The sequence below is a fragment of the Aulonocara sp. 'chitande type north' Nkhata Bay genome, linkage group LG20, assembly GCF_057382095.1.
Source record: "Aulonocara sp. 'chitande type north' Nkhata Bay isolate Kocher_YH1m ecotype deep benthic linkage group LG20, A_spYH_male_GT1.1, whole genome shotgun sequence".
Lineage (NCBI taxonomy): Eukaryota > Metazoa > Chordata > Actinopteri > Cichliformes > Cichlidae > Aulonocara > Aulonocara sp. 'chitande type north' Nkhata Bay.
The window spans coordinates 21,474,693-21,489,403 of record NC_141363.1 but is presented as its reverse complement, the minus strand read 5'-3'; the positions used below and the strand labels follow the sequence as shown (position 1 = coordinate 21,489,403).

Sequence of the window (14,711 nt, the reverse complement as noted above, 5' to 3'; positions counted from 1 at the left end):
CCCCTCAAGTGGCTTCAATTAAGAAAATTACAGAGAGATCGAAGGCGAAACCAGAGCTGTCAGCTGATTACAGGGCCAACCCTGTGCTGCAGACCCAGAAGTAACCCCAGCCTAAACCTGAACCCGGACCAGCCCGAGTCCCCCCTCTCGTTATTTTAGGCTCAGCATGCTCGGTGTGGAAACACTGAGTCTGCTGCTAACAGACCACATCCAACTCTCTCCGACTTCACTCATTTCTGCTGCTTTTATTTCAGTTTTATTTGCCCTAAATCATCCTCACGACGCCCTGAATGACACAGATCGCGTAGCCTCAGCTGGAGTTAGCTTCTATTAGCTTCTGATAGCTGACTTTAGATGGTTGATTTTAGTGTCTGATAGAAAAATTATTGTTTTTACTGTTTTGATGCTTAACTTGATTATATGTCATTATAATAACCATTAATCAATGAGGGGTTTAAATGTGTGTCTGCTTTTAGGAGGGCGGCTGTGGCTCAAGTGGAGCGAGTCGTCTACCAAGTGGAAAGTCGGGGGTTGATCCCTGAAGTTTGTATCTTTGGGCGAGATATTGAACCCCTGAAGCATCCAGTCTGAGTGTGTGTGTGTGTGTGTGTGTGTGTGTGTGTGTGTGTGTGTGAGATTGGGTGAATGAGAAGCGCTTTGGGTGCTCAGCTGAGTAGGAAGATGCTATATAAGTAACAGTCCATTCATCATTTTTCATAGACAGTCGTCCAGTTGTGTCAAACCCAGAACGTCCACAGAAGAGCGCAGAGCAGCGGCGAGGTCATCCTTAGACTGTGAAGTGAACAGAAACCATCAGAGAGATGACTAATCAGAGAAAAGAACACTGTGGTGTGCTCGGCACGATAAAGGAGTCCTGGAAGAATGACCCTGAAGACAATCACAAGGTCTTTTCTTCATAATGGTTATGTGAAGAACCCTCTCCAGGAAGTAGACAGATCTTTGTCCATGTCTTTTATGAAGGGAAGTCTCCACCTAATAAAGTACAAAGGTGAAAACTAGTGACAAAATAAAACAAAAAGTTAAATAACTACATTTTCATGTTTGGGCCAGGCTGGCCGGTTCTTTCCCTCCTCTCCCTCTGGGTGGCTCTGGGAGGGATCATTTCAGGCTCTGCCTTTGGGCAGGTCTCATTCAGAGGCTGCTATGATCCCGCTATGGTGATGGATCTCTGCTTGATCGTTACCTCCACTCTGGGGAGCTTTGTAGCCAGAAAATTCTTACCTGTGGAGGAGTTTCCAGTCACCGGTCAAGTCCAGCCCTTCATCCAGCACCACAAACTTTCCTTTCACCTGTAGACTCTGCCCGCCCTCTTGCAAGTACCATGATCATCGTCTGTCTTTGGACATCAAACCTGCTCGGACGTCCGGCGCTCTCTTTTGTTCCTGGCCACCCGGCTCACTCATATTTACATCGCTTGTTGTAAATAAACTCCATAAATCTGCCTAAAGCCGTCTGGGTTTACTTCCTAGGTTCAGTTAAAAAAGAAAAAGAAAGAAAAGCGTCATGACACAAATAATTAAATAAATCTGTGGTGCTTACATCTCACATTTAAAATCTTATCAATACCCATCCCTATCCACAAGTGTCTATACTGACATGAAGATGCTGTTTGCACAGTTGCCACTGGAGGTCTCTGCTGTACCCATTTTGACTCAAACTGGCTCACATAAAGGACTCCCTTGTAGCACTACTGTTAAGTTTAGAGACAGAGCATGCATAAAGACTGTTAGAGGATGAGAAGACCGCTGTAGTTCTGCTGCTGGGAGCCAGGTAACCACTGCTGGGAAACTGAGAGTATTGTATTAGTGATCAAACTATAAAAACAATCCTAAACACAAAATTAAAGAAACATACAAACAGATCATGTCACAGCAAAAAGTTAGTGAACTCCCAGTTTACCAATAAAGCCTGTGGCCAGTAGCAGCCACCACAGCACTAGAAACAAAAAAGGAAAAACTACTACTATGTGAATCTCAACAATTAATTTGCAAAACAAACCAATGAAAGCTGAAACTATCATAGAACATACAGCAGTCAGTTCTCTGCCTGCAAACAAACAGAATACTGTTATACTGTTTATAAGAAATAAACATTCATTTTCTGACTATAATAACAAATTATGACGCCTACAAGTTACTAAATGAAAATACACCAGTAAAACACAATAAAATACATCACAGCAGCTCATCAGGTAAAAGTGTAAATCAGCCCTAACCATAGAAGAAATTAAGCACAGTGCAGGGCAACTTGCAGGAAGCGTTCCCTGCACCAGGCTACAATCTTTGGTATGTTCCATGTGATTGGTTATTCCTCTGCGGCATTTGTATCAGTTATTTTTGTGTAATTTTGCATATATATTTATGGCTGGATTGATTTAAAAACCAAAAATGCAGTGCCTCAGTAACAAAAGCCATGAACACAACACAAGGGCTAATAGTGCCTGTCACACGTGGTACAAAAACAGGAAACATAACCCTCTTCCTGTGTGTGGTTGGCTCAAGATGGTATCTGTGAAATCTGTTTTAAGCCAGCTGCTGTGTGCCAGCCTTAGAAATGAAATTTAACCAAACCAGCAACAAAAGTCATTTTTTAATGAAATAAAAGAATAAAAGAATTCATATGAATGTTAGTCCAATAAAAATCATCTGAAAGACCTGAACATAATTGAACTTCCTTTAATTTATTGAGCAATAAAGCACAGTGGTCGTCACTGTTGCCTCACAGCAAGAAGGTCCTGAGTTCAATTCCACCATCAGGCGGGGGTCTTTCTGTGTGGGGTTTGCATGTTCTCCTTGTGTTTGTGTGGATTCTCCCGACTTCCTTCCACCATCCAAAGACATGCACTTAGTTAGGAGTGAATGTGAGTGCGAATGATATGTGTTAGCACTGCGACAGACTGGCGACCTGTCCAGGGTGTACCCTGTCTCTCACCTTAAGACAGCTGACATAGTTTCCAGCCCCCCAGGGACCCTGAAAAGGATAAACTGTAGAGAATTGATGGATGGAGTAATAAATTATTTGCAGATTGCACTCTGAAGTTACACAATGAAACTACTAAACAATGTAAAGAAAGGAAGTGGTCTAGATATATGCAGTGACAGAGATGAAGGCACATCGCATGAAAAGGAATCAGAAAGGTTTTATGAAAACAGAGTTTTGACTAGATAAAGTAACATGGTGTGAACATGGTAACAAATGGACTGGTATTTAGAGGAAACAATCTAGAATAATATGAGAGTAAAGAAAGAATGTCAGGAAATGAACAGATGCAAAGTTGAAAACTTTTCTGTGGAAAGATGAATTGTGATGTGAAATTCATTTTGGAAAAGATGGATGCCACGTGCTCTGGACTAAAGAGTAGAGAGACCATCCAGCTTATCATCAGTGCTCAGTTCAAAATCCTGCATGTCTGACTGTATCAGAGCTATTTACAGTACAGATTTTTAGGACAACATGTGCTCCCATTCTCATATCTTTTTTTCAGAAGTCACAAAGTCTCAAGGACATTAAACCACAAGCATAATTTGAAGTATGATTTTAGAAGTTCACAAAACACTAGAGATCTTTGTCTCAGTTATTCTATACATTTTTACATGCATTTTTTAGAATACATTGATTTACAAACCAAAGCCACAGTGGGTTCACCAGACCTACAAACATTTGCTGTAACAAAAACCATTGACTGGGCACCACTGCTAACAGAAAATATGATAATTTGCATGAAACACAGGAAACATTTGTCTTCTTGTGCTGTTGTGGTTGCCCCAGAAAGGGTATCCGGTGTGAGATGATGCCAAATCAAACAGCACCTACAAACGTGACTGACTGTATTAAATTTAGTACAGTAGCATTAATCTGCCTCCTGCAGATCTGCCTTTTTCTCAGTAACACCATCTCCAAACCATACATCACAGCTGGTCTCACTGCCATCTTGTAAACTTTCACTTGTTCTGCCACAAATCACCCCTGGCAGTCATCTCCACCCACTCCACCCTGCTTGCATTCTTTTTCTTCTTCACCTCTCTTGTTCATGTTTGCTTGACATTTTTTGTTCAACACTGAATAAAAAAGTTGGTTGAGCCATTGCCATCTCTTTACAGTAGACTCCACAGGCTGTGGTGACTAAATTGTGTTAACCACACGTTTTAACATCTCATGACATAAATAACATAAATTCACTTTGTATCTGTAACACTCTACGCTTCAAACTGTGAATAGAATTCATCATTCCAAGTCATTCATCAAAAAACCTGTCGTGACACACAACCTCATCATAGTATAAAGTGTTTGGGAAACATGAAATTTGTTGACACGACTTTGGAAACGTTTTGAACAGAGTGCTGTTTAAACTCCTTCTCATGACGTCACGTTGCGTTTGCATCCTGCCACCTGTAGGAGCAGCACTCGTGGTTCTTATGTGAGGGTGGGAGCAGAGAGCTCATATCATCACTTTGACTGGAGGACTTGCTCACTTCACAGCTGCTATAGGACTGAGATATTAAGCTGAATTTCAAAGAGACTGTGATACTTGGTGTGAAAAGCAGGAAATATTTCTTTTTCCGTGTCTGTAATTTTACAGGTCAGAAGCTGCAGCCTCAGCAGGCACCGAACTGCTCAAGATGTGGAAAAAACTCCTGCAATATGTCCGTAGTGGAAAAATCGGCACCACTGGCACAGGGATCGGGATTTTGTTTGCATTTTACTATCTGCGGGAAAAGATGTGCGCTTGCTCAGGCCACACTTTTGATTGCAATGAAATGGTGGTCGTGCCTGTTCTTTTAGTATTTTTCCTGGTGCTCCTGATAGACCAGACATTTCGGAGCACAGCGGAGCATCCATCCACGCTTTTATGCATTGTACTAAAGCGCGTTATCAGAGCGTTTCTAATCAGTCTGCTGTGGATTGTAGCTGTGTTGCTTTTTACAAACTGGTATAGTTGCTGTACCACTGATGAAAAAAAGAGGAAGCTGTTCTGTAAATCTTGGCCCAACACAGCTACAACTAATGAAACAGCTCAAATGACTGAGCTGAAAATGAGGTCAAAGGTGAGGATGTTTTGTTATTTTTCACACACAGTGCACATGTAATGTTATTGTTCTGTTTTTTTAATTTATGAAAGTATAATAAATACACAGACACATTAATGCTGTTAAATGTTTTGTTTGTTTGTTGCTTCTTTTTCAGCTTGCTGGTTACTCTCTGCTCCTCAGCATGACTGTTGTCGCTTTCTTCATGACTTGGAGTGGGTGGAGAAAATGGTTTATAAAAAAATTCAGTTGGTGCAACAAGAAAACTTTTTACTACAAACTGATTTTGGAAGAAGAGAAAAAAGTTCTGGAGGAGCTTTTGAGGAAAGAAGCAAATGAAACTCTGACTAAAGAAATCACGAGCAACATAAAAAGGAAAGACTGGGACGGCTGTTTTAACGTTGCTCAACAAATGATCAATAAAGCAAAACATCAAAAACCAGAAGCAACCAACCAGCAGATCAACTGGATCAGTGAGGGGAGCTCCAGCAGAGGGGGGCAGCATCATCAAGCAGCATCACATCAGCAGGTAAAGTGATGTGTTATTTACGTACCAGATGTTACAGCTGCCAGACTCAGTCAGGGATGTCAGACTCAATCACTGAAGGAGCCAGAACTCAAAATATACTTTAGGTGTTGGACCAAACAGGATGAACATTATTGAACAGACCAAAGGTAACCCTGTTTTAAACAGAAATGCAAACTGAAATATTGACATATTAAATTATGTTGCCGTTATTGGGCCTAGAGTTTGACAAGTCTGGTCTAAAATGATGGAACTAGTTTTTGTTTGGATTCAGCTGACCATGAATAAGTTGAACTTGTAATTTTGGTGCAAGTTAACTAGAAATTGAAAAATACATTAGTTTACACTTGTGTTTCCTCCTACACAGCAAAATCTCCAGTGTTAAATTAACACTGGAGAGTGTCTATATGGGTCCACACCTCTGGCTAACACTGGAAAATAACATTATTCCAGTGTTAGAAAATCAGCACTGCTCAGTGTTAGCCATTGTTAATCTTCAAAACTGACTAGGTTACTTTTGAACATATAACACTGTCAAAAGTGTTAATTTAACACTCACCAGTGTTGTATTTAACACTCAGAGGTGTGGACCCATATAGACACTCTCCAGTGTTAATTTAACACTGGAGATTTTGCTGTGTAGTTTGCAAATAGGATCCATATTAGGAATCTGCTGAACACTAACACTGTGCAGAAACACAATGAAGAGCCAATAATTAGTGCACAGAGATTCTGTCATTTCTTTTTTCAGTGAGAAATACATTTTTTATTCATTCATAAAATTATTTTGCAGGCACAAAAGTATGAACTCCAAGCATTGTCACAAGGTAAATTAACCCACAATCCTTATTTCATCTTACAGCTCTTGACATCACTCAACTTCCCTTTTACTGTGAAAATACTGAAAATCAGACACTTCATTATGTTTCTTCACTGATGTGAAGGCGGTGATCTGCACATTTGCCCCCCGAGGTCTCTGCTGTACTTGTTTTCACTAAAACCTTTTAGCTGGTTTTACATTTACAAAACTATCATAATGACTATGGAACGCAAGGACTGCCATAATGAATTAATTAAATACACCATTAAATAATTAATTAAATGTGGCAATAATTAATTAAAATTTGAAATAATTAATTAAAATGGGAAATAATAAAAAAAATTAACACATTTAATTAAGTAATTATTGACACATTTAACTAATTATTTATTTATTTCACATTCCTCGAGTTGGTGGATTTGTGTTCATACTGGAGGGCAAAATTAAAACCAATGGAAAATGGACAAGAAACGTTGAAAGCCATCAGGTGCTCAGTTTAGAAATAATAGAAAAGAAGCGAAGAGAAACGAGCAAAAGATACAGGCAATACAGGCCAGAGGGAGTGTTCGCCCGGGGCGCCAAACAGGCTAGGACCGCCACTGCAACTAGCATATGTATCGCCCCAGTTGAATTAATGAATTATTTAACCAATAGTCAGTGTTGGGAAGGTTACTTTTAAAATGTATTCCATTACAGAATACAGAATACATGCCCCAAAATCTATTCTGTAACTATTCCGTTACGTTACTCAATGACAGTAACGTATTCTGACTACTTTGGATTACTTAATATATTATCATGATTTTTACAACAACGTGAATGTACTATTGCTGTGTGATTTATTACTATTACTGAAGGTCCGCGACTCCGAACTGTAGTAAAGGGACCTCTGACTAATACGGCGGGGTCCCTGTCGGCTCGTAGCCGAAAAATAGCTTTACTTTGTTGTGTGGGTCAACTTTTCTTGCGACAGACAGAGAGAGGCGTTGAAAGGCTGCTCCAACAGAACTTGTTGTTTTCGGAGGAAAACACGAACACAGTGTACAGTCGAGTCTTAATAGCTTACTTACAACTGGGCTCGTCAGGCACTCTTCTTGGCTGCAGTGGTTATTATTATATTTACATGCTTCTAGCTCCCGTTTCTGCTCGATGATAACTCGTACCTTTCCACTCCCCTTTTTCTCCCTCCTCGCTCACAGACCCATAACGTGTATGGCAGTCCATTCTCCCTGCAACACGGACTACACTGCCCGTGATGCTACATTCTTTAGAGCTATGCTTGTAGCATTCTGCCTGTTAGCTTAGCACAACAACAACAACAACGAAAAGGCGCTCTCTCACCCAGGAAACACACAGTCGCAGAGAGAGAGAGAGAGCGTCGCCCTGTAACCATGGCAACCATAACGCTGCCGCCTGGAACAACAGAGCGTAGCTGTCAAACAAAACCCAAACAGTCCTGACCCGCAACAATATGAAACAGGAAAGTACCGCAGTGTAATCCATTTATTTCAACAAAGTAACTGTATTCTAAATACCACCTTTTTAAACGATAACTGTAACGGAATACAGTTACTCATATTTTGTATTTTAAATACGTAACGGCGGTACATGTATTCCGTTACTCCCCAACACTGCCAATAGTGTTTTTGATTGTTGAACAGGCTACAGTGTCTTAATTAATCTTTCAGAGAGCAGTGAGAGTGAATTTTAGGGGATTTTAAAACACGTTTTTTTCTTGAGAAATGACAACAGCCATATTCATTAAAATATAGTTTTATTAAAAGTTTAAATGGAAAGAACATTCTGGAACAGTTGGGAATTATTATAAAACCATTACAGTCATTAAACAATGTCCTCACTTCTGTATCATAAAAAAATCACCATAGCTACTATTTTTAATTGTTACTGATATTATTTAAGACTTGGTGCAGGAAACTTGCTCATTGCAAAGTAGTTTGTAAACAGTGGTGGGAAATACTTTGTCTGCCTCGCCAACCCCCCCTTTGATCCCTGTTTAATGATCTCAGTTGGCTTTTAATTACTGGATTCTAATTTAGTTATTGTTAGATTGTTACATGGGAGTTATTTGTGTTTGGAGTTGCAGAGCAGAACCACCAAATAATAACCTAGTGTATATATATGGTAAATGGCCTGCATTTGTATAGTGCTTTTCTAGTCCCTAAGGACCCCAAAGCGCTTCACACTACATTCAGTCATTCACCCATTGGCAATGGCAAGCTAGCCACAGCCACCCTGGGGTGCACTGACAGAGGCGAGGCTGCCGGACACTGGCGCCACCGGGCCCTCTGACCACCACCAGTAGGAAAACACGGGGTTAGTATCTTGCCCAAGGATATTTGGCATGCAGCCAGGAGGCAGCCTGGGAGCGAACCACCGACCTTCTGATTAGTGGCTGACCTGCTCTGCCACCTGAGCTACAGCCACCCTATATATCTATACTGGGCTTTTCTATTCTTTTTCTGTATATGTCTACGTAACATATCTGAGTGAAAATGAGGCTTAAATTACTTTTGAAATTCTAAAATGGGATTAAATGTAGTCTAAAGGGAATTTTAAAATCCAGACTGCGTGTGGTCTGAACATTACAAGTAGGAACTTGTTCACAGAATGCGATTCGATCATTTAAATTATGTTAAACAAAATTTTTAATGGGTCAGTTTTTGAAACTTTGGCGCTCAATATATCTTTCGCTGAAAATGGTCACTTGGAGGCTTTAGAACTGATCAGAAAACCACATAGGGATCAGAGTCCAATTGCACAGCAAGAATATGAACAAGAGTCATTAATTCAGACCAAGATCCAATTCTGATTCTGGTCTTTTCCCAGCTCTTCCTATCCAGATTAGATTTTGGATCTGCTCACAGTGTCCGTAAAACGACTCTTTTAATCCTTTCTATTTTGTTTAGTTTTTCAAAGACTATCACCATCCACACTGACACATGTTCAATTCCTCACAGTGAGTCAGAACTGTGATTTTGTTGCACGCAGTGCCTGGAATAGAGCACAGAAGTAAAAACAAGCTATAAGTACAACTTTGTCTCAGTAAACACTAACACTTGTTTTTTATTTATTTATTTTAATTGTTTGCATTTTTCAAGTCTAGTTTGATGTCATTCAGTTAACACAAGAGTTCAGGTTTCAGTCTAGAGTGACTGAAATAACTTTGTTCTTTACAGAGACACTTCTGTGTTTTCTGACAAAAATGTTTTTTTGTCCGATAGACATCAGAGACACCGAACCGTTATTTGATGAATACTTCTGAAAGAAGATGAAGAGGTGCAGCTACAAAATCAATACAAATGACCACTGACAAATCCTGCCCATCCAGCAGTTTGCTTTCTGATGCTTACCTCGGTTCAGGTGTTGGGTGCAGCAATCTGATCAGAGACAGCCCGACCTCATTTTCCTTTGTAACTTCCTGCACCTCCCCCAGCTCCTCTGGAGTCCCACTGAGACGTTTACAAGTCTGCACGACACCCAGTCTCTCTTTATGCAATTTTTGTCAGACTATGTAAAGTGTCCATTCTGTGTTTTTGCTGTTTGGAATGATAAATCTAAAGAAATGTTTCCATGTTTGTATTATGCTTTATTTTTTTATGTAGCCTATTGATAATTCAGCTTTTACATTAATACACTTGCAAATGGAGTGGTGTAAGTAAATAACATTCATCAAAATAAAGTGCTCTGTAAAAAACAAAACAAATACCCTGTGATATTTTGTGGACTACCTTATGCTTTAATAGCAGCACATTTTCCCTGTGACACTGTATTGAAGCTTGTGCTGTGTCATTTTTCACAGAGATCTTATCCTGATGATGGGAAAACTGGACCACCACATGAAGTGTTCTCAAGCACATCCTAAAGATTCTCAGTGAGGAACAGGCGTAGACTCTGTGGTTGCCATACATGATTTCAAGCTATCTTAATCACTGTACATCAGGAATACAAAATAAAATAATGTGGTTCTGTATATTCAAGTATTCACCTCAGCTAATTTTTTGGGCACCTAACATTGTTGAACCTCGATCTCCAATCCAATCAGAAGACTCTTACCTCTTACCTGTTTTTATGTGATAGTGTTAAAATAGTATTTAGTGTTTTCTAGCTGGTTTTTTTTTCTTACTGCACAGTAAGAAGAAAGTCTACTACTTGTTTTTCTCTGCATTTCATTCACTCAGTGAAACAATGGGCAGCCACTAAGCAGGCGCCTGGGGAGCAGTGTGTAGGGACGGTACCTTGCTCAAGGGTACCTCAGGGTAGCTGTTCAGTTGATTCAAACCCCCGACCTTCCGATCATGGGGCGACCACTCTACCTACTGAGCTATCCCTGCCCTAACATAGTAGAGAGAAAGAGACATATAGTCTCAATCAAAAGTTTAAGACCAGTTGAAAAATGGCACAAAAAAAATCATAATTTGTATGGTTTGATCTTAAGAACATTCGAAACAGACCTTCAACAAGCAACATGAAGAAATGGGAGTGAGACAAAACATTTTTTTTAGCATGATAATAAACTGAAACAGGCTGTTTTACAGCTGATCAAAAATTTAGGGCAACACCTCCATGAAAACACATAAAACCCCCCAAAAACAGAACTCAGAGTTCCAAACATGAACTCAGTGATGAGTAGCTCCACTGTTTTTGTTGATGACTTAATGCAAGCGTTTTTATTAGGTGAGTGGAAACATTTCTCCAAGTGGTGAAGACAGCAACACAAAGAGCATCTACTGTCAGGAACTGCCGTCCATTTTTGTAAAAGTCCTTCACCATCCATCCCCAAAGGTTCTCAAGTGGATTTAGATCAGGGGAACATGCAGGATGGTCCAAAAGAGTGATGTTATTCTCCTGGAAGAAGTCCCTTGTCCTCCAGGCATTGCGTTCTGTAGCATTGTCGCTGTTGAAAAACCCATTTGTTACCACACAGACATGGGCTAATTACTGATTACTTCTCCAAAAAAGTAATCCTGTTACTTTACTGATTACTTATTTTCAAAACTAATTAGTTACTTAGTTACTTTTTAAAAAGATGATACACAACCTGAATAGGTTATAAAGCAATAGCTCTTTCAGCCCAATTCTACTTTTTCTGCATAATCCATCAAATAAAATGTAATCAAATGAAAAAGTCTCTTTTTAAAACTTGATTTAATAGTTTTGATCCTCTCCTGACTATTTCATCTGTGACATTTAACTTCGTCATACGTACAGATGTGGATTATTAACTTAATGAAAATCAAAACAATTATTTGTTCATTGCGCCTTCCAACTTTTGACATGTGACCATTTCTGGTTTTCAAGTTGAAATAATTCTATATTGATACCTTATCTAGAACTCAACCCCAGCGGTCTCCAACCTTTTTTGCACCATGGACCAGTTTAATGTCAGCCAATATTTTCCTTTAGGGCCTTTAAGCCAAGACAAACATTTCACGATAAAAACTCTGAAAACCATAAATTTCACACCCGAGCCTCAACTCTCGCGACCGCTACTCTACGCTATCAACTGCCACAGGAAGAAAGTGGTTAAAAATGAATATGCAGATAAATAAATAAATTCAAACCACCAAATCAGACACATGAAAGTCGTCTTTTTCAATAATATTCAGTCAGTGCTGTTCAATGTGTGCTGCATATATGATGTTTTAAGTTATGTGTTTATGTAGTAATAAAATCCAAATGACAGCCTTTACTTTTATTTTAAACACATGTCAGGCTGTTTTTCTATTCACTCTGACCTGCAGCACTCTTTGGTCTGTAACGCCTCCCTGAGGATAAAAGCTCAATATGCAGGTAATTTACTTTCTAGAGCTGAGGCTGATGTAAATTTACAAATACAACCCTCAAACCCCTACCCCCCAACAAATGAAGCCAGATGGGCTACTTGCTTGCTCATGCTTGGGTTGAGTGGAAACACACCTTCACCTTAATTATAGGCATCTGCCAGTATAAGGCCATGCAGGCTTTTTTCCCATTCATCGCTCCTTTGCCTTCATGTATATCATTGAGCACTAATATACACAGCAAATCCATGCCCAAATTAACACTGTCAGATTTGATTTCAGCTCTATTAAAGTGTCCATGTGGGTCCACACCAGTGGTTAATTTAACTCTTTTTGTGGAGTTGGTACATTAACTCTGATTTGGTGTTAAATATCAAATCTGTCTGGAGTTGATAATTTAACACCTATTAACATTAACTATGTGTTAAGAGTTTATATAGATAAATACGATACTCTCACAGAGTATCTTATTTTAACTACATAAAAGTTATCTTCTAATAAATTCTGAAAGGTGTAAAGGTTAGAAATTCCTTGGAAATAAACATTTATTAAAAAGAGGCTGTTTTTCTGAAAAAACATTTATTCTGAACTATGCACCATAATTTCAAAACAAAATTTATACAAAATTAAAAATTTCCCGCTCACCCCTGCTGGCGGCCTATCCTTCAAGCTCAGGTCCTCTACCAGAGGCCTGGGAGCTTGAGGGTCCTGCTCTCTTAGTTGTTCCTATGACTGCGCTCTTCTGGACAGAGATCTCCGATGCTGTTCCTGGGATCTGCTGGAGCCACTCACCTAGCTTGGGAGTTAACGCACCGAGTGCTCCGATTACCACGGGGACCACTGTTACCTTCACCCTCCACATCTTCTCGAGCTCTTCTCTGACCACTTGGTATTTCTCAAGCTTCTCATGTTCCTTCTTTCTGATGATGCTGTATTTGGCGCAGATGTTTCTGTACACAGTCGGCGACCTTTCTGATGACGAGTGCCATCTAAAATTTCCTCAGAAGTCAATGTGCCATTTGATTGCATTAGCAGGGCTGCACTGGGACAAAAAATCGGCCAGGGCATTTTGACTAGCCCATCAGGTATTATAGTAAAAGACATAAAGCCTTTGAACGGAAACAAATGCAGTTGTGACAGTGATGTACACTGTCTTGTTGGTATATGTATGATACATACTCTTAGGGAAGAGGAAGCAGGTTGTCTCTGTCTGTCATTGTCAGTGTTTTAACTTATTTTATTTCATTCTTTTATTTTTATAGCATCGGCTTGTGCTTTGTGGAACTTCTTTTAACGAAGATGGGTTTTTTATTTCGCATGGTTTTATTGGCAATCCTAAGAGTTGTTTGGAGTCATTGCTACTGTCATGGTCCTGCGACCATGACTCAGTGACTTTATGTTTATGTTCTTTATTGTTATTACTTTCATTATTATTCATGGCTGTTTTGGGATGGTTTGTGTTTGGGATTTTAGACACTGGGTTCTGGGTTTGTGCTCCCTCTGTTGGTCCCTGGTGTTAGTGTTCCCCTGTCTCGTCAGGTTAATCAGGTCCAGCTGTTTCCCCCACCTGTGTGTGATTTCCCAGTGTCTCTTTGTGTATTTATAGTGTGTGATTTCCTCTGCTCCTCGTCGCGTCGTCTGTGTTCATACCTGGTGTAATCCCCTGCGTGCTCTCCCTGCTGTTCTCCCTTCATGCTCAGGTTTGCTATTTCTTTGTGTAGTTTCTCCCAGTTAGTTCATCCTTAGTTCTGTTTTACCATCCCCACTTTATATTGGATATTATCAATAAATCACCCTCACACCTGAATAAGTGCTGCGTTTTGAGTCCTCCTTCCGCTCTCCACACGGCCGCTGCCCCGGACCGTGACAGTACGACGCGACCACAACATGGACCCAGCAGCGCTTAACCCGTCCAGGGAGCTACGGGAGACGCTCATCGATGCCACACAGGAGCTGATCGACCTGTGGCTGGAAAGCCCGGGTGGCACGTCCCAGCGCGCTATAGAGAGGCGGCTACAGCGTCTGGTGACCGGTCTCCCATGGCTTCTGGGCTCGCTCTGTTCGTGGGAGCGGGAGTTTCTCCTTTTGGACCTTGGACTACACCCCCCGTCTGCATTCACTTTCGAGCAGCCCGATGCGGTGAGTGAGCGGGATGCATTGCTTTCCCCAGTTTCCGGGACTTTATTTTCTGGGGCTATTCAGAGCGGGATGGGAGACTGTACGGGTCGCTTACCTACCTTCGTGGTAACGGATCCTTCCCAAGTGGGCGTGTACAAACCCTCTGTAAAACCGAGAGACTGTTTCTCTGCCGCTCCTTCTGAGCCAGGACTTTATTGCCATTCTCCGGCTCAGTTCTGTGTCCAGCCACAAGCTTCCCAGTCTGCAGCTCAACCGTTAGCCTCCCTACGGACACAATTACCGGTTCTGCCGCCGCTCCAGTTAGCCACTCAGCCACCACCACCGCTAGCCTCGCTACAACCCATAGTTCAGTTAATGGCTGAGTCACAACATTCACA

General features: G+C 40.7%; 2 protein-coding genes across 2 annotated transcripts in view; both read left to right on the top strand.

The window, feature by feature from the left end:
• The window catches only part of LOC147305553 (uncharacterized), a 30,483-nt gene extending 20,204 nt beyond the window's left edge, over positions 1–10,279 (top strand). The window contains exon 3 of the mRNA XM_086276211.1: positions 9,637–10,279. Within this exon, the coding sequence (XP_086132337.1) occupies positions 9,637–9,687 (51 nt within the window). The 3' untranslated portion in view covers positions 9,688–10,279. The remainder of the gene's footprint in view (positions 1–9,636) is intronic.
• Positions 4,518–6,649, top strand: LOC147305554 (uncharacterized). Its single transcript, XM_086276214.1, has 3 exons — positions 4,518–5,066; positions 5,206–5,577; positions 6,368–6,649. Exons 1-3 carry the CDS (start codon positions 4,641–4,643, stop codon positions 6,509–6,511), a joined length of 942 nt encoding a protein of 313 aa, XP_086132340.1. The 5' UTR covers positions 4,518–4,640; the 3' UTR covers positions 6,512–6,649.
• Positions 10,280–14,711: the final 4,432 nt, after the last annotated feature.